Source organism: Liolophura sinensis, chromosome 7, assembly GCF_032854445.1.
Source record: "Liolophura sinensis isolate JHLJ2023 chromosome 7, CUHK_Ljap_v2, whole genome shotgun sequence".
In the NCBI taxonomy this organism is placed as follows: domain Eukaryota; kingdom Metazoa; phylum Mollusca; class Polyplacophora; order Chitonida; family Chitonidae; genus Liolophura; species Liolophura sinensis.
In genome coordinates, this window is record NC_088301.1 from 11,947,986 (window position 1) to 11,967,452 (window position 19,467).

The window sequence follows — 19,467 nt, forward strand, 5'->3', positions numbered from 1 at the left end:
TTCTCGGGTACCTGACTTCAACGCGTGACCCTTCCTGGCGCTTTTAACGAAGTCACCATTATGACGGCATTGAACAAACGGATTCAGACGATATAATTGACAGATTTCCTTTGTGTGTCAACCCGGGATTTGAGCCTGGAACGTCAGCACTCTGTGGACGAGGGAAATTCTCTCTAGTTAGTGCTAGTACATGAACAATGAAAAGCGGCTCTCGTCGCCACGCCGAAACAGGGAGTTGTGGATTTGATATCTGGATCACTTTGACTAATACAAACTTTCTGAACTGGTTGGTCCAGCAAAATGTCCTCAAAACTGAGACTTGGTGGATTGAATGATTGAACACTACTCGACCCTGATCTGGATCGTCTTCATCATTTTCAACATTGGACATGTCGCCTTCGTAGTGGTGTTCGCCGCCTCCAGTGGCACTATTGGATATTCCTTCCGGATGGGCATGATTTGTGATTGTTACTACAATCACGAGCTGCCTCTTTCTTAATGGATTCTTATATAACTTCAACAACTTTAAAGTGAACAGTTTGTCAGTGCTAGAGGAGAGAAAGCATTCAAAATGTTTCGTTGACATTGTCTAAAATGTTAAAAATTAAACACTTTATAAGGTGCTAGTGTTGATAAAATGTAAGTGTTGATAAAATGTGAGTATTAACAAAATGTGAGTGTTGATAAAATGTAAGTGTTGATAAAATGTGAGTATTAACAAAATGTGAGTGTTGATAAAATGTGAGTGTTAATAAAGTGTGAGTGTTAACAAAATGTGAGTGTTGATAAAATGTGAGTATTAACAAAAAGTGAGCGTTAGATCACAAGATTGCTAACATATAAAACATAAAGACAAAATATGCATGGGCATCAAACAGTGTTAAGAGTACAACTATTTCCTAGCACCTTATAAAGTTCAACACTCACATTTTGTTAATGCTCACATTTTATCATCACTCACATTTTGTTATCACTCACATTTTATGAACACTCACATTTTGTTAATACTCACATTTTATCAACACTCATAGTTTATCAACACTCATATTTTCCTAACACTCACATTTTATCACCACTCACATTTTATCAACACTCACATTTATCAACACTCACAGTTTATCAACACTCACATTTTGTTAACATTCACATTTATCAACACTCACATTTTATCAACTCTCACACTTTGTCAACACTCACATTTTATCAACTCTCAGACTTTGTTAACACTCACATTTTACAGTATATAATATGTATCATTTTGACACCTCAAAATGTAATGACAATTTAACACCTGCGTTAAATAAATATCCCTTTCGATTATTTAAATGCCGAATACAAATTTTCTTTTCTTCCTTCTTTTCCAAGGCTATCAAAGAATGGAAATCATTGTCTGTTCATGTCAAGTACTCTTCTCTGAATAAGGTTAAGACATTTTTGATACTCTAAAATCAATATCAACCATGATCCAACATCCGTGCATATTTCAGTTGACACTTTTCCCTCTACTCTACTAGGTAGGATGAGAATGGGACTGAGCCCTCTTCACGGGGATTTCTTTAAATACAACAGTATAGACCACCAATCCTGTAATAAATGTAGTCACGCAAATGAAAATACATGTTATTATTTCTTTCATTGCTTTGCTTATGCCACTCATAGAAAGCACATGCTTCAAATTATCTTCTGAGTGTTAACTCATGAGGTTCATCCCCCTATATTTTTGCCAAGTTAATCTTGACATATTTGCACTATATTCATATTTGGATCACCTGAAGTCAGCATGTATGAAAATAAGTTGATTTTAAAATATGAACATAATTCTGTAAGAATGTCCGATAGGTTCACCAACCAAGCAAGGCATTAATATGATTTGATTTTGATCTTACTTTTTGTTCCCATTACTGTGTAATTTGTTCTCTAAGTTGAGGAGATCCTCTCCTGGCTATTAGGTTGGGTCCAATGATACATACTCTTCTCATGTTTTTAAAAACTGCGGTACATTGAATACAATTTCCACAGAGTTGTTCAGACTCAAGTGAGACAGAAGTTTCGTTTCCTTTACTCACTGGCAGCCATGCTTTTAACAAAATAATCTGCTGCAATGAAATAAAACATTTTAGCCTCACATAAACAAAAAATTTTCTGTTAAATGAAACAGATTATTTGTTTTTAGTGTAACCAGCATTCTCCAAATCTAAATGTATATTAAAACAATAAACCTTGCACTCCTTTAAAATTGCATCAAAAGTTTTGGTATGTCGATCAACTATCATGACTGGCTATTTGTAACTATTCACATGCATCGTCAATTCCCTAATTTCTTCATTGTAATAATGAAGAGTAAGATTTCTCCCTTTATCTTACTCTTCATTATTACTGACTGTATTACTTCCTGATATCCACCATGAGTATTGCGCATTGCATTAAATCTGTCAAATCAATCAGTCAACCAATAATCAAATAAATAACCGACACTTTTCCGATTGTGGAGTTTTTTTATGTGATAACGTAATTACTGTTTTTTTTGTGAAACAGTCGCTTTGCAACTATCCCTTAGTACTACAAAGACTCTACTACATTAAATGGAGGGCACCCTTTGTTGTTAGTTAATTTGTGAGATAGTTACAGGTGAGTCCATCAGTTTCAGCAGTGTACATTGATTTGCACTCTTCCATACTAATATGAATATATGAATTGTGTTGAGTGTTTTAATATTGTCTAACTGTCAGCCGTAAATTGCCCCAGCCCCTCCCCCCAAAAATTCAACATGCGGTTCAGGTTTTGTTATGTACCACTAATTGTATATGTGTCTTGTAAATATGTTAAATTGCTCAGAGCTGCATTTTCCTACCGTAGCTCTAATGCTTACATGAGTATTCTGATTGTACATGCGTCTGTTATATACTTATCAAGAAAATCCTCAGGTACAGATCTTCTGTACTGCAATTTCATTTCTTCTATCCAATCTCACAGTAAGAGTACAGTAAGATGTTTTTCCGATTCTTTTTTCTGCATAAGTTTGTAAACCTAAAACAGAAGACAGAATGGGAAAATGGGACTTTCATGGGGCTAACTGGGTTTGAATCTATCATTACCATTTGCTATTGGCTGGATTGAAGCATTGTAGTCGGACAAGTACAAACCTCTACAAATAGGCCTATGTACGCTTTATAGTATAGTTATCCAAACATCCGTGATAAAATGGGTATATACGACTCATAAATCTGCCCTCTTATGGAGAATACAATAAGTTCAACCTTGAGTATATACATACCATCAAACTCCCAGGCGTTATCCACAGCGTGTTGACGCGGTCTGTGATGTGGACATATGTACTTACATCTCCCGCACAGAACACACGTCTGTTTATAGTAAACCTTTCTGTGGTGAAAAATGGCATCATTTGCCTAAAACCAAAATGTCTTGCAAGCTATAAAAGTCACTAATTTCTTACTACATAGATTTATTTATTTGTTTATTTGATTGGTGCTTTACGCCATATTCAAGATTATTTCATTTATACGACGGCGGCCAGCATTATGGTGGGAGGAAACCGCGATTACGATATAGACATCTCATACACAATACTCTTCGACTCACGGAACGCTGGGTTAAATCACAGCATTTGTACACTACAGGGTGTATACAATAATCAAAATTACTCACAAAACATGACTTTAAATACCAAATTTAACTTGTAGATAATAATAGGTAGATAATAATATTCATCCATTATGGATAATAGTAATTATAGTATATACAAACGTAAAAATGCAATGATTTGCTCTACCGCGACGGTGTGATAGGGACTTCACCACGATGTCACAGCAAATTGGGACGTCACCACGATGTCACAGCACATAGGGGCTTCACCACGATGTCACAGCAAATTGGGACGTCACCACGATGTCACAGCACATAGGGACGTCACCACGATGTCACAGCACATAGGGACGTCACCACGATGTCACGGCACATAGAGACGTCACCACGATGTCACGGCACATGGGGACGCCACCAAGATGTCACGGCACATAGGAACGTTCATAGTGATCTGTACATATCCTTCGACAAGGCAAGGCTCTTGGAACGATATTGTACTGTATGTATACACTAATACTACAATGCGGGGCGACAGCTTCGCTGGCCTAGCGGTTACAGCCTTCACCTGGAAGTAGGTAGACCTGCCATGAAACTCGATCGGTTCATATAAATAACGTTAAACACCGTACTTGTTGCTATATATATATCACAAAGCAATGACCCAGAAGCCTCCCATCAACGCGGTCGCTTTGAGTTCAAGACCAGCTCAGCTCATAACGTGAGAAAGTCTGCCAGCAACCTTTGGATGGTCGTGGGCTTCCCCCGGGCCCTAAATACATATATAATATATGGTCGTTACGTCAATGACTAGTGATATTCAACCATGCTGTAAAACAAAGATAAAACTAAATTGTGTGGTAACTACCCTAAATATTATTTGTCTTCTTGAATAAAGGATGTAAATACAAGGCATTTAAGTAGCGGAGAAACGACGAGCAACAATTGATTCTTTCTCAAGAACAGTTGCGAGTTGTTTCTTTTAATTAAACGTGTTTGTAGCAATCTAAGAACTATCGATTCTTTTTCAAGAATAGCGCGGTATCATTTCAAAGGAACAATAAAAAAAGCTTTACAATTAGCGTGAACGATCTTTCGTGCCGCATTATTTGCATAGTGGAATATAATACGTAGCATGGTTGATCTTTCATGACAATGTTACATGAAGTTTTAGTGCAACAGCGTTAGAGCTTTCAGCCTCTGGGAGGCCAGTCGGTTGTATTCTATATAGATTACTACTGGGTGTGTAAGATTATGACAGTGACTCGGTCTATGATTATTTATGCGGGAAAGTAAATCTGAATTGATTGAAGCTTACATATAATCTAGTGAAGTTTGATAGTAGATTATGCAGTCTCTGTAACATTGACACAACCAGACCTCGAGATATCCATGTGCGTAATCAGAATGCCACAAATTAGACCCACGAGTTCACCTTGCTGATCATGTCTGTGCCTAAGAGAATTTGATGACGCTACACGACCTTTTCTCACACTGGCAACATTTGGTGTATTTGAAATGAAGGGAAGAACGAAACTGTTAGAAAATGAAGTTCACATTGACGGGAAACAAATGGATACTTCAAATATAACATTCTTATGATCGGTTTGCCAAAGGATCAACATCACAAAAAAAATCTAAAAGGAAAAGGCTGTATGGTCTTCATTTTGATATTGGAATGTTTGAAAGCCTTGTGTTCGTGAGTTAAACAGATGAAACAGTCGCCTTGGGTTTCCTTTCTCGAAGCGCGCGTAAGGGTCTCCTTATTTCGAGGCGGACGCCCTTAGTATCTGGATTCTGACATGATTATCCAGATCATCCAGATCATCGCGATGATTATCCGGATTCTGAGATGTTCGCGATGATTATCCGGATTCTGAGATACCCTGGATATCCAAATTCCGCCACAGACGACCCGAGTATCCGGATTCTGAAACAGGCGCCATGGGTCTCCTTATTTGGAGGAGGACGCCATGGGATTCTTCATCTGGAGGCAGACATCCTGAGTCTCCTTATTTTGAGAGTAAATCCAGAGCAGACGAGGCCGGCCCTTATGGTGGGACTGACGTTCAAGATCTCCATGTTTTGAGACAGACCTGTGCTTTCGTGTTTATAGGCCGTCGATCAAAGTGTATCCAAAACTACCATGCTAAGCATACGAAACGTTATCTCTTGCTTCAAAACTGGCTCCGTGGTTATATTCCTCATTATTTTGTCCATTAGGCCTAGAAGCAAAATGTGCTCGATCTCCATAAAATTCGACTCTGTGAGTGAATACCGTGGGCACGGGCCTGTTGTGGTTTTCCATACGTTTTGGCCCAGACGGTTTTGTGTCCGTGGCTCTTTTCTTTCGCCGAGATCGCCTGAAAAATGAAATACTAGATAGATATCATAAAGTTGCAGTGTTCATGTGTGGAGATGAAACCAAAGATGAATACCTTAGAGAGAATTTCTTTTTTGTTTGTTTTGAGAAAGGTTGAAAGACCTGTAACCAATAATTCCACATTTTATTTTAGTACCAGCCGTTGAAGAATGTGCTAGAATTTAAACAATGCATACATTTTAACATTAAATCAAAACTTCACCTGTGATACTCTAGCATTCTCTCACCAATGCAATTGCTGTGAGTTCATGTCCAGCTCATGCTGGCTTCCTCTCCCGCCGTACGTGGGAAGGTCTCCCAGCATCCTGCTGGCCGCCGTCGTATAAGCGAAATATTCTTGAGTACGGCGTAAAACACCAAAAAATAAAAAGATAAATAAATAAATAAATAAATTAATTAATTAATTAATTAATTAATAAAATTCATGTAACATGCGAATATCTGACAATCAATAATCTTTTGAAAATGACTGAAAAGGGTAGAACATATTGATATTTTTTTAACTGTCCTTCGATCTGAGATCTGTTTCATTCTTCCCAGATTAGCTTCCAGTAATGCAAACTTGTGCTCTTTCATTCAAATCGAGTCAGCCAGGGAAGATATCACCCCCAAAAAGTGCACCCATGAAAAGGTACACTCGCGGAACATGTGGATTAAAACCATGATGCAGTACATCATTGAAAGGGTGATTTATATCGTGTTTCAGGAAAGCTAAATTTTAAAATTATTTTAATTATGAACAGAAACAACCATTCTGAAGAAAAGAAGATGCTGTTAATTTTGGGAAGAGCATAGAAGTTCTCCAGAGGCATGTAGTTACGTGATTCGGAAATGGCGATTGGCGAAGGTCAAACGACTGGATGCATTTGTTGAGTTTCTGGTATTATTCAGAGATTATATGACTATATGAATTCAGAATTACTTAAAGATCATGGGAAACGTGTTTTTGTGGAACGCAGCACTGGCGCTTGGAGGGCAATGTGAAAGATAAACTGGAAACATGACCAACCTATCTAAGAGCTAACTGTCCGTATAAGCGTCAAATGTGATGCATCTCCTTCTTCAAAAGATATTTCACAGGCTAGCTTGTTCTACGATCATAAAGCTTTATAGAAAGTTCTCAAATACGGTTAATCATTACTTACACCAATACAACAACGACAACAAAGATGATGATGAGGATGGCACAACCACCAGCCACACTTCCGACTATAACACTTAGGAGACTTGACGCAGATGGCGAATCTGCTTGGACAGAAAGAGCGTTAAAAAGATCCAGAATGGCATTTTTTTTAACAAAATTTATCTAACACTGCCTCTTTCGGTGGTGGTGGTGGGTGGTGGTGGAAGATGGGGTGGCTACAATGTCGAGAGGCTAGCGTGCTAGCGCATTACCATGACTAAAGAGCCTTGTACCAGTGTGGTGGTCGTGAGTTCAAGCCCACCTCATCCTGACTTCCTCTTTGGTTGTACGTGAGAAAGTCTGCCCAGTCTCCTCCCACCATAATGTCAGCCGCTCTTGTCTAAGCAAAATATTCTTAAGTACTGTGTAAAACATAACTAAAATAAATAAATAATAAATGAATGAAGTAAATAAATAAATGCATAATGGCTCATTCACATAAGGGTTGTCTTAACAGCAGATTATCGACCCCTGATTGAGATCGCAGGTTCGACGCCAGCTCTTGCTGTTGCGGCCGCGAGTCAAAGCTAAATGAGTACCAGTTCCTCCAAAACACTGACCATAGTTATTAAAGTGATCAAATAAGCAAAGAATCAATACATTTTAGGAATCGCGCAAAAGGATGAAGTTTTCTAGTTAACTATTATAGTTGTATGGTATAACATTTATATTGAGTGTAAGCATATCAACAATCAGTGAAGAATGTTCTGATAATAATGACACAAATGTGATGCGCGTTTCTGACAAGAGTGACTGTTCACACATCTTGCGTATGAGCCATTACTGTTAACTTTAACAATTAATAACAGCCTGAGTAGACAATGGGTGAATGAGTGCTTGAGGTTTAACGTCGTACTTAGCAATTTTTCAGTCACATGATGAGTCCGTAGAGTGTATGTAACGTGCCTCCTTGTTGCAGGACGGATTTCCACCACTCTTTTATCTAGTGCTGCTTCACTGGGACGACTTACCGAAGGCAAGTAAGCCGCCCCGACCGAGCCATTATACTGATACGTGCCAACCAGTCGTTGCACTATTCTCTTCATGCTGAACGCCAAGCGAGGAAGTTACAACTTCCTCTCTTATTTTAAGGTGTTAGGTGTAAACCGACCCAAAGTTGACCCGACGCTGACGTGTAGATAATGCTATATGATAATGCTATATGTCATTAATATACGGAGACAAACCTAAGTCGCATTTCGGACCATAGTAGCCTTTCAAACATCTTGGTTCCCTTTCCGGACAGTACCCGGATATTGGGGAGCACGCCGTTTTTCCCTGGGCACAAAACCCGCAGATCTCAGCACAGTCTGGCCCGTGCTTCCCAGGTATACATTCTGAAATCGCAATAAACAAGTAAAAAATCTCCCAAAATCAAGTGGTATTTTTTTGGCAAACCTCTCTGATCTTATTACTCATCAGGTCTGATACTTTCTGTACAACCAGTCGGTAGCCTATACAGTGGTGTTATTTGCTGTAAAATCATCGTAACGTTGATTTTTTTTTCATGAGCAAGTTCAGATTTATTACAGACAAACGTATCTTCCCAGTATAAAAAGGAAACAGTATGCTCCTGAAAAGAAGACCCTGCTATGTTCGGTAAATTGCCTGATGTCAGTACAGCCAGCTAATGCGGAAATGAAAACGAACAGGACGCCGAAAGACGACGATTTGGCTCATTGAGGTCGTCCTCAGAAACTGCCGAACGCACTGAAATATCTTTTGTTTGAAAACGGAATACAACTGAAACTTCAGAGTTGGGTAAGTATGTTTGTATATTTCTCATTTGTTGGCCCCATCACGTACCGGGCTAGATTGTATAGGAGAGCTCCAAAGTTTTGTGACGTCACGCTAGGTACCGAGCATGGCAAAATGGCGTTACCGAGTAAACTGTTAGGTTGTGATGATCTTTTGCTATTTATTCTGTTAATAAGCGTGATAGAATTTTTTTTACTATTTTTAGAACACCTCCAGAGAACTACTTTTGGGATTAATTAAGATTTAATGACTGACTTTATGTTCACTTTTTCTATTGTACAGATTTTGCTGTACATTGAGTATGATCTCTTATAGATTTGAAGTGACTAACGTCATTGTTGAGAGTTCGATACAAACCTGCGTCGCATTTCTGACCGGAGTATCCTGGTTGACACCTGGGTGTTGCTTCCGGGCACTGCCCGGATGTAATGTCACACGCTGTCCGATTACCAGCACAGTGTTCACATCTTCCCTCACAGTCTAGCCCGTATGTTCGTGGTGCACAGGCTGGAGCCGGCAGGAAACAAGCAGAGAGAAAAAAATTACAGCGTGTGGATATGTATAAGTAGACATAGATAAACCAAATTAAGACTTCAAAATAGCCATAATATGAATACATCCGTCCACTGTAGCGATGTATTTGGCTTTCCTTTTTGTATTTTTTTTACATTTTTGGGGTCAAGGATTGCCAGTGAAGGTTGTCACCTATAAACTCACCTGTGATACATTTCAGGCCAGAGAATCCTGAAATGCATCTGAAGACCCCCGTTGGACAATGCCCGGATGTTGGATCACAACGAGACGGTCCATCAACGCAGTTCCCACACCTCTTTTCACAATCTGGACCGTAAGTCCCACGGGTACAAGCTAAGGAGTGTGTGAAAAAAATACAGAAAAGTCATTTTTATAGTAGCTTCAAACAACACAGTGTATACTAATATTGCAAAACAATTAGCAACATGCAATATAAATGTATGCACTTGGAGGGATATAAGGCCTCGCAAATGTTTACTGTTTCCATGTTGTACGGGAGCAAAGGGAAGTAACTTTATATGCTAAACTCATTTGGGAGGCGTGGGTGTTTATCCTTTGGCCTTCGCGTTTCTGTAAACATTTACGCCATTTTTTGACACCATACTCAACATTTGCATTGGAAACTGGAATGCTCAGAGTAAACTACTGACCTAATCGAGTAAGTGATGACATTCCCCAGTTGTGACTCACAGAAGAATTGTCAAAAGAACTGATAACGGGGATGCTAGAAATTCAATGCCCAAGGTCGTGTTGGTAGCCATATTCAACATGCTAGGCCTTTGTTAATGAAGTACCAATAAAAAGGAGGATTCATAAAGGTACTTTGTGCTTCGGTCAACAATTTAAACTTCAGTGTAACCTTTTGTCTTCACTTGACTGCAGGTTTTGTCAATATCAACTCCTAAAGTCACTAAATGCGTTCAGATTTCGGGGCTTCCGTCGTTTAGTGGTTAGCAGCAGCACAATGAATCAGGAGCCTCTTACCAATGCGATCGCTGCGAGTTCAAAACCAGTTCTTTCTGGCTTCCTCCACGGCCATACGTGGGCTCTGTCCAGTTTCCGTCCACGATAATGCTGGCGGCCGTTGTATAAGTAAAAATAGTCCTGAGTACGGCGTAAAACTCCAATCAAATCAATCAATTAATCAAATCAAATTTCAAGTATGACTAAAAGTCAAAAATAGCTTTGGGGAATAAGCCACATACCTGTGTCGCACTTGACACCAGAGAATCCCGGCATGCACCTGGGTTTTCTCTCTGGACAGTGCCCAGATGTTTTGTCACAGAGAGACCGTCCCTCGGCACAGTGTCCGCATCTCTCCACACAGTCTTCACCAGTTGTCCCAGGGGAACACGCTTGTAAAACGTTTATCATTTAAAACAGGAAAGGGCCAGAGACAGTTTAACATGGAGGAAGAAAGTCAAAACATCGAGGAATGAAACAGAAAATAAAACTAGGGTAAATGCGAAGAGATGAATACCATTCTGAGGCCCAAAGTATTCCTTACAGTGCTTGTAATTGTGAGTACATTTAATTTAAAGGCAAAGAAATCATTATCATGAAATGGATGTCATATGTTGTCACTTAACCACACGCTTAACTGGAAAATAATTCGATTTGTTTGTTTTTTATAAAGAATTTTTTCAAGTACAGAAAATGCATTTGAAACATTGGATTCTACTGTGGCTTTTTCTGATTATGTGTTGTTACCGTGCAATAGGCTGGTGTCAGCGTCGGCTTAGGCGTATTTATAATTTTCGGCAGATAAGCTTCATTAGAATTCACGAACATGATGTTTTTCGTGCATGAAACTTTTTTGCTATTTACCAATTATCTACTTTCATATGCATCTACTTCTAAAAGCGGTTAGAAGTCGAAACTCATATCATACATTGTGCTATACACGATGACCTGAAAACATCATGAAACCTTGTTCATATAACAATAAACTTAACCATACTTACTGAATATTAAAACTGAAAAGTACAACGCTGGCACCACGCCGTCAAACAAACGTTATGCAGCAAACTGCAATACGGATAACACCAGGGGTATATCCTACAGTGAGTATAATACTATGTTTTAAACGATGTGGATCTGTTTAGTAAAGAGGGCTCAGGAGAGTTGTAGCTTATTCCCCTTTCAAACCAAGTTTGCTTTAACAGAGGAATGACCTAATCTTTTCCACCCGGAGACGCCACAGGTTTCGTCTGTGACAAAGGCAATTTGCGAATGCCTAAGTGAATGGCTGAGGGAGAAAGTATACCACACTATTTCGTATACTCGTCATACGTAGGTTACTTCCCTTTTCAATGATTTACCTCTATTGACAATAAATGTCAATCCTTTATATCACTATTAAAGCATATGGGATTATTGAAAATATTACGGCTTACTTTGTCAGTTTCTCTACGCACAGAAGCAAACTGGAATGATTCAAAACTAGCTAACTTTAGAAGAAATTTTGCAAGAGGATTTTTCGCAACTAATCAATGTGGTTGTTCAAATTCAATCACATCAGCACTTCCAAATGCTGACTGCATTGGATAGTTGAACTCATACCTACTGACAAGGGGAGATAATTCATGAAAAGGAAATTTATGTATTACAAAAACATATGCGTACAATCGTGTGCTTGCGTAGGGGGCCTACTTTTGTACTTACGTGTTTGGCATGTGGGACCTTCCAAATCAGGGTCACAGCGTGCATTACAGTACCCTACAGGGAATACATATTAAGTTGATATTTCATATACAATGCAAAACAAAAGTAATTCACACTTTCATTACGGCTTACAATTGTGAGCCCAATCAATGAATAAACAAATGGCTTGAACATTCCAGTTCCTACCATCTATAAAGCTTCTTTGTGAAACAATAAGCAATTTTTCTTATATCATCACAGTGATAAGTATAATGAAAATGATCAACGTGTCACAGAATAGGCAAATGAAAAAGCAGGCTTAGGTGTTTAGAAGAACGTTGGGCTGTTGTGGGCGTGTGGCAAATGTGAAATGTATGAATGTAAACGACAGCCTGAGTTTACGGGACATTTGTTTCGTTTTGTTACATTCTTCATTTTCTCGAACCTTCAACTCCTTCGTCCACTCAAATGACATTGATTAAAAAAAAAATAAGCACGATAATACCGGAATACAATATTCTGTCCAAATTCATATATCACATGTAGTGCAGATTGAAAACATACATATCTGTAAAACTTTCTTCATAAAGCTTAAGATGAAGTGTTAATGGGCAAAACATAAAAACTTAACTGTGAGACAAAGCAGATAGTAAGAGGCGAAGTCTACATCTTGAAATAGTTGTGAAACTAAAAATGATATAAAATCTCAGACTGTCTTCTTCTCCAAAGCATATTTATCAGGCCCATTAAGGTTGGAGAAGATGTAGTAAATGCACGAGATCCAGCCTGAGTCTCGTGTATACTACCATCTAGTGGTTCAATGTCCAGCCTGAATCTCGTGTAAATTGCCTTGTAGTGGGTCTACACCCAGCCTGAATCACGTGTAAATTGCCTTCTAGTGGGTCTACACCCAGCCTGAATCTCGTGTATACTGCCATCTAGTGGGTGAATATCCAGCCTGAATCTAGTGTAAATTGCCTTCTAGTGGGTCTACAACCAGCCTGAATCACGTGTAAATTGCCTTCTAGTGGGTGTACACCAAGCCTGAACCTCGTGTAAATTGCCATCTAGTGGGCCTACACCTAGCCTGAATTTCGTCTAAATTGCCATCTAGTGGGTCTACACCCAGCCTGAATCTCGTGTATATTGCCATCTAGTGGGTCAATATTCAGCCTGAATCACGTGTAAATTGCCTTCTACTGGGTCTACACCCAGCCTGAATCTCGTGTATACTGCCATTTGGTGGGTCTACTCCCAGCCTGAATTTCGTGTAAATTGCCATATAATGCGCCTACACCCAGAGTGAATCTCGTGTATACTGCTATTTAGTGGGTCTACATCTAGCTTGAGTGAGTGAGTGAGTGAGTGAAAATTTTAACGTCGCTTTCAAAAATATTTCAGTTTTATCGCGACAAAACAACGTCAAGTAGTCGATCTACTACGGATAATTCATTTACTATTCAGTCAAAACAGGACACCAGAAGTCACATAACAAACACAGACGGTAGTTTAAAATCACAGCTTTCCTGCCATACCAATGGTAGAGAGAAAATCAAAAATAGTATCACTTTCTACAGAATTGAAAAGTTCTGAAAGAGAGCTCACGTGATAAAAGGAATCTCGTACAGGAGCAAAGTCGCCACAGTCAAGCACATCTAGCTTGAATCTCGTGTAAATTGCCCTCTAGTGGGTCTACACCCACTCTGAATCTCGCCTAAATTGCCATCTAATGGGTCTACACCCACCCTGAATCTCGTGTAAATTGCCATCTTGTTGGTTTACACCCAACCTGAATCTCGCGTAAATTGTGATCCATAAATTCATAAAAGCCTGGCTGTCTACATTTTGAAAATTGTGGAGGATAATTTCCAATAAAATCTCAGAATTAAGACACCTACATGTAAATTTATTTTTTCAAGCCCATTATATGTCATGAAGACTTAATGAAGGTCATTTGGCCCAAACATAAAGCCGTACTGTGGGAGTACTTGAAGATCAAATCTGGTACGTTTGAAGAAATAACAGGTCTACATCTTTAGAGCATAAATGTTCATTAGTTTCTTGAAGATGAAATGAAAAATGAAGGACTAGTTGTCTCAAACATAAAACCTCACGATGGAGCTACAAGCATATAGAAGCCTAACTTTGATGTGTCAGTCTAATTTTAATGTGCCTCGCTGCTTTCAGGACATTAAAGGGGTTTATTACTGAAAGAAATCCACAGTTTGTTCAGCTAAATACAAAAAAGGAGCTGCATTTCACCCCTAACTAAACACCGTAGGGCTATATTTTCCGAAAATTAAACGAATTAAAAGGGAGAAATCCGTTACTGGGCCAAACTGCCCATCCCTCCAGATAACATGGAAATGAGGTAGCAAAGACATTCAAACAAGGCAACGTCGTCTCAGGGATCGTATTACACAGTGTGATAGGTAGCAGGCAGACGTATAACACAGTGTAACAGACAGTAGGCAGACGTACAACACAGTGTAACAGACAGAAGGCACACGTATAACACAGTGTAACAGACAGTAGGCAGACGTACAACACAGTGTAACAGACAGAAGGCACACGTATAACACAGTGTAACAGACAGAAGGCACACGTATTACACACTGTGACAGACAGAAGGCACGCGTATTACACACAGTGACAGACAGAAGGCACGCGTATTACACAGTGTGACAGACAGAAGGCACGCGTATTACACACAGTGACAGACAGAAGGCACGCGTATTACACAGTGTAACAGACAGAAGGCACACGTATTACACACTGTGACAGACAGAAGGCACGCGTATTACACAGTGTGACAGACAGAAGGCACACGTATTACACACTGTGACAGACAGAAGGCACGCGTATTACACACTGTGACAGACAGAAGGCAGACGTATTACACAGTGTAACAGACAGAAGGCACAGGTATTACACACTGTGACAGACAGAAGGAACACGTATTACACTGTGTGACACACAGAAGGCGTGTTAAAATCTAATCCGCGCAGCGCGATTGAAGTAACATGACGGAGAAATCGCAATAAATACAACACAGTTCCGAGTGTCACCCTGCAGGTCTCACGTCGTCTGCACTACACGTGGCGCTACGAGAGGAGATAGACTTGTTTCTAAACACGGCGACCTAAGCGAGTGAATGTTCTAAAGGGAGACCCCGCTAGCTCAAATACTTGTCAGTAAACACCAGGAAGTCTTATAATTCAACGTTGATGACGTTTAAAATACAAGCAAGTTTTGGTTCGGTAATGTTTTCACTTGATGCCATGGATGCATCTATTCCGTAAAATAACTATTGTCTAACCTAATCTAGTATATACTTTGTAAATCATTCATCATCACTACGTCTTTTGGCTTTAGTTATGTTTACCACTGGCCGTTGGTTTCAACACGTTGATTCCCTGCTGACTTTGCTCACTAAAATGGACGTTGCGGGTAAATAATTGCAAGGCCAATCTCCCCAAAACAAACCACTACAAGTTTTTGAAAACATATAGTAAGAAAGAAATTGATTCATGCAAACAGAAGCATGAATAACTATCTATGCTTATTAAATTTAATCAGCATATAAATCGTGCTCCATGATACTTCGTAAGTTCTTCCTGATCTGAGTTGCTTGGATGATCACTGTTCACAGGTCAAACGTTTCAACACGACAAACATACGATCACGTGTCCTTGGAAAAGCGGACTTTTTACAAATAATTTCGCAACAGTGTCCGATAGATTTTGTACACTCCATCCATATATACTTACAAGGCCTATTGTAAACTGAAAAAAAAAATAGAGTGAATACGTTTGGTGCACTCCGACTAAAGGTTCCCTGACTTGATAAAACTGTAGGCCTACGGATAGACTCTGGGTAAACACAACCTCACTGATATAAATATAAACACCAGCTTCCCGTAGGACATCACAGCATTCATTGAGAAACTTTAGATGGCAGTAAACACGAGGTTGAGGTTGGATGTAAGCGTACACGACATTCAGCTTGAACTTAGACACCCCATATGGCTACTTACAAAACATTCACAGTGGGTGTAGGCCCACTAGATGGCAACATATACGAGATTCAGACTGGGCGTAGACCCATTAGATGGTAATATACACGACATTCTGGCTGGGTGTAACCGCACTAGATGTCAATGTACACGAGGTTCAGGCTGGGTGTAGACCCACTAGATGGCAAAATGTACGAAATTCAGACTGGGTGTACACCAACTAGATGGCAATTTACACGAGATTCAGACTGGGTATACACCCACTACATGGCAATATACACGAGATTCAGGCTGGGTGGAGACCCACAATATGGTAATTTACACGAGATTCAGGCTGGATGTAGACCCACTAGATGGCAAATTACACGAGATTCAGGCTAGAAGTAGACCCAGTAGATGGCAATTTTACACGAGATTCAGGCTGGGTATAGACATACTAAATAACAATTTAGAAGTGAATCAGACTGAATATTGACTCACTAGATAGCAATATACACGAGATTCAGGCTGGGTGTAGCCCCACTAGATGGCAATATACACGGGATTCAGGCTGGGTGGAGACCCACTATATGGCAATTTACACGTGATTCATGGTGGGTGTAGACCCACTAGAAGGCAATTTACACTAGATTCAGGCTGGACATTGACCCACTAGATGGCAATATACACAAGATTCAGGGTGGCTGTAGGCCCATTGGATGACAATATACACGAGATTTAGGCTGAATTTACATACTAGACATGTAGACATACTAAATAGCAATTTAGAAGTGAATCAGACTGAATATTGACCCACTAGATGGCAATACACGCGAGATTCAGGCTGGGCGTCTACCCACTAGATCACAATTTACACGAGATTCAGGCGGAATATTGACCCACTAGATGACAAAACACACGTGATTCAGGCTGGGTGTAAACCTACTAGATCACAATTTACACGAGATTCAGGCGGAATATTGACTCACTAGATGACAATACACACGTGATTCAGGCTGGGCGTCTACCCACGAGATCACAATTTACAAAGGATTCAGGCTGAATATTGACCCACTAGATGACAATATAAGATTCAGGGTGGGTGTAGACCCATTAGATGACAATATACACGAGATTTAGGCTGGTTTAGCCCCAGAGATGGCAATATACATGAGATTCAAACTGGGTGTATACCCACTAGATCACAATTTACACGAGATTCAGGCCGAATGGCCCACTAGACAACAATATACACGAAATTCAGGCTGGGTGTAGCCCCACTAGATGGCAATATACATGAGATTCGGACTAGGTGTAGACCCACTAGATCACAATTTACACGAGATTCAGGCCGAATGGCCCACTAGACAACAATATACACGAGATTCAGGCTGGGTGTAGCCCCACTTGATGACAATACACACGTGATTCAGGCTGGGTGTAGGCCCATGAGATGACAATTTACACAAGAATCAGACTGGGTCTAGACCCACTTGATAACAATATACACGAGATTCAGGCCAGATGTTTATCAACTACATGTGAATCGACACCATATTCATGCTGAATGTTGACCCTAAAGTGAAAATATATGGACTATTTAGAATGGACATAGCATTACAGACTTACCATAGAAGGTGCTCGACAGCACGAGATACATGTACAGTTGTGTGGCAGCCATAACTTCCAGTATCCCCACAGCTGTCCTGTGTTGTCCGCTAGTAAGCTCTAGCAGATTTGGTTAAGGTGCAATCAGCCATGAATCCATTTGCGTATTGCATTAACACTGTGTAAATGTCGGCCCTGTTGTTCAACGCGGTATAAAGTTTGTCTTCTCATGACACCTAAACCTTACGTGAATTAGAGGTCAGGCTGCATAATTTTGTATATCAACCATTCCAAACTGTGCCACGCATTCAAGTTCAGGGATATGCTGCGTTCCTAAAGATTAGCTTTCGATCACTTAGCTCGTCGTCATATGACTGAAAAATTGTTGAGTACGACGTTAAACCCCAAGCACTCACTCACTCACTCGCACTCACTCGATCACTTAGCTGAAAGAGGACACATACTTGCATTGCTAAGAAGCCACCTTTACATAGAAAATGCTTCCCGTGTATTAAATAACAGGGAAAAAACATGGCGTTGAGCGTTAGTTAGATCGTTGACCTATTTATCATTGTTCGGGAGAGGTAGATCCAGGGTCAAAAAGTAAGTTGTTACTAACCATTGTTACATTTTATAAGAAAAAATATGTTTTTGACGGTGCAAAAAAAGAATTTTTTTACTCATAATGTTTATTGTTGGGGAAAACAAAGGTTCAAAACAGAATTGTTTTACATAGCTGATGTTGTTGCTATGTTACGTCCTCCCTGAACGACCATATCCAGGCCGATTAGTTGAATTTGGTGCAAGATGCTTGCATTTTACTTGTAAATTATCACAGGCCAGAGAAACTTGGTTGCGAATGTCGCCAACATGTTGTAAATAAGGACTTATCTGGGGACCCAGCTGCGTTTGTTTGAGCTCTATCGGTAATACAGTTTGCTACACTATGGCGGGTTCATGCACCGGTTTCAACAGAAGCCTACCATATTGTGAGCGGAAGGGATATTATAGGCTTGTATTTGCACGCGTACAGCATACTCTTTATTATAACTGTCTATTTTTAGTTTCAAAAACTCGTCTCCTGGCTGAGCATGGCGTGCACGATACTTGTGATAGAACACAAGTCACACCTGAGAAAGTCAGAGCGTGTTTTAGTAGATAATAGCAGAGCTGTAACAAAAGGGACAAACCGAGCCGAAAAACGCTTAGTCATGTGAACATGTTGCTTATAGGGGCCTCCGTGGCTCAGTCGGTTAGCGCTCTAGCGCAGCGTAATGACCGAGGAGCCTCTCACCAATGCGGTCGCTGTGAGTTCAAGTCCAGCTCATGCTGGCTTTCTCTCCGGCCGTAAGTGGGAAGGTCTGTCAGCAACCTGCGGATGGTCGTGGGTTTCCACCGGGCTGTGCCCGGTTTTCACCCACCATAATGTTGGCCGCCGTCGTATAAGTGAAATATTCTTGAGTACGGCGTAAAACACCAATCAAATAAATAAATAAATGTTGCTTATAATTTATGTCGGGTATTATTCGTGTCCCACATTTGGGGGGATGCCTCGTGCCCTTGTCACTGATATGAATCTTCCGGCGTCACAAGCTTTTGAGTAACAAGCGACTGACCTGGGATTCGTGACGGGGGCCCAGTGAACAGAATAGGTCCTTCATCCGGCGATAAAACGATAAACACACATGCATAAGTATACATATAGAAAGTCTACAGCTTAAAGAGTAAAACCAGAGCAACGAGAACAGTGTGATTGTTGGCAAA

The 19,467-nt window shown here is 40.1% G+C and overlaps 1 protein-coding gene across 2 annotated transcripts; it reads right to left on the reverse strand.

Annotated features, from left to right (window-relative positions):
* Window positions 1-4,342: 4,342 nt before the first annotated feature.
* LOC135470359 (multiple epidermal growth factor-like domains protein 10) lies at window positions 4,343-18,209 on the reverse strand. 2 transcript variants are annotated; one of them, XM_064749245.1, is made up of 8 exons: window positions 17,725-18,209; window positions 12,123-12,176; window positions 10,664-10,813; window positions 9,642-9,791; window positions 9,282-9,431; window positions 8,354-8,503; window positions 7,129-7,228; window positions 4,343-5,963 (listed from the first exon to the last, which is right to left on the reverse strand). In XM_064749245.1, exons 1-8 carry the CDS (start codon window positions 17,774-17,776, stop codon window positions 5,750-5,752), a joined length of 1,020 nt encoding a protein of 339 aa, XP_064605315.1. In that variant the 5' UTR covers window positions 17,777-18,209; the 3' UTR covers window positions 4,343-5,749. The 2 variants fall into 2 exon arrangements, with proteins under 2 accessions (XP_064605315.1, XP_064605316.1); XM_064749246.1 differs by lacking the exon at window positions 12,123-12,176.
* Window positions 18,210-19,467: the final 1,258 nt, after the last annotated feature.

Excerpts from the sequence above, each read along its gene's own strand:
- LOC135470359 (XM_064749245.1), bottom strand. The coding sequence starts at position 17,776 with ATGGCTGCCACACAACTGTACATGTATCTCGTGCTGTCGAGCACCTTC. Across the intron at positions 12,177-17,724 it reads GCTGTCGAGCACCTTCTATG|GGTACTGTAATGCACGCTGT; the intron begins GTAAGTCTGTAA and ends TATTCCCTGTAG. Across the intron at positions 10,814-12,122 it reads AGGTCCCACATGCCAAACAC|CGTGTTCCCCTGGGACAACT; the intron begins GTAAGTACAAAA and ends ACGTTTTACAAG.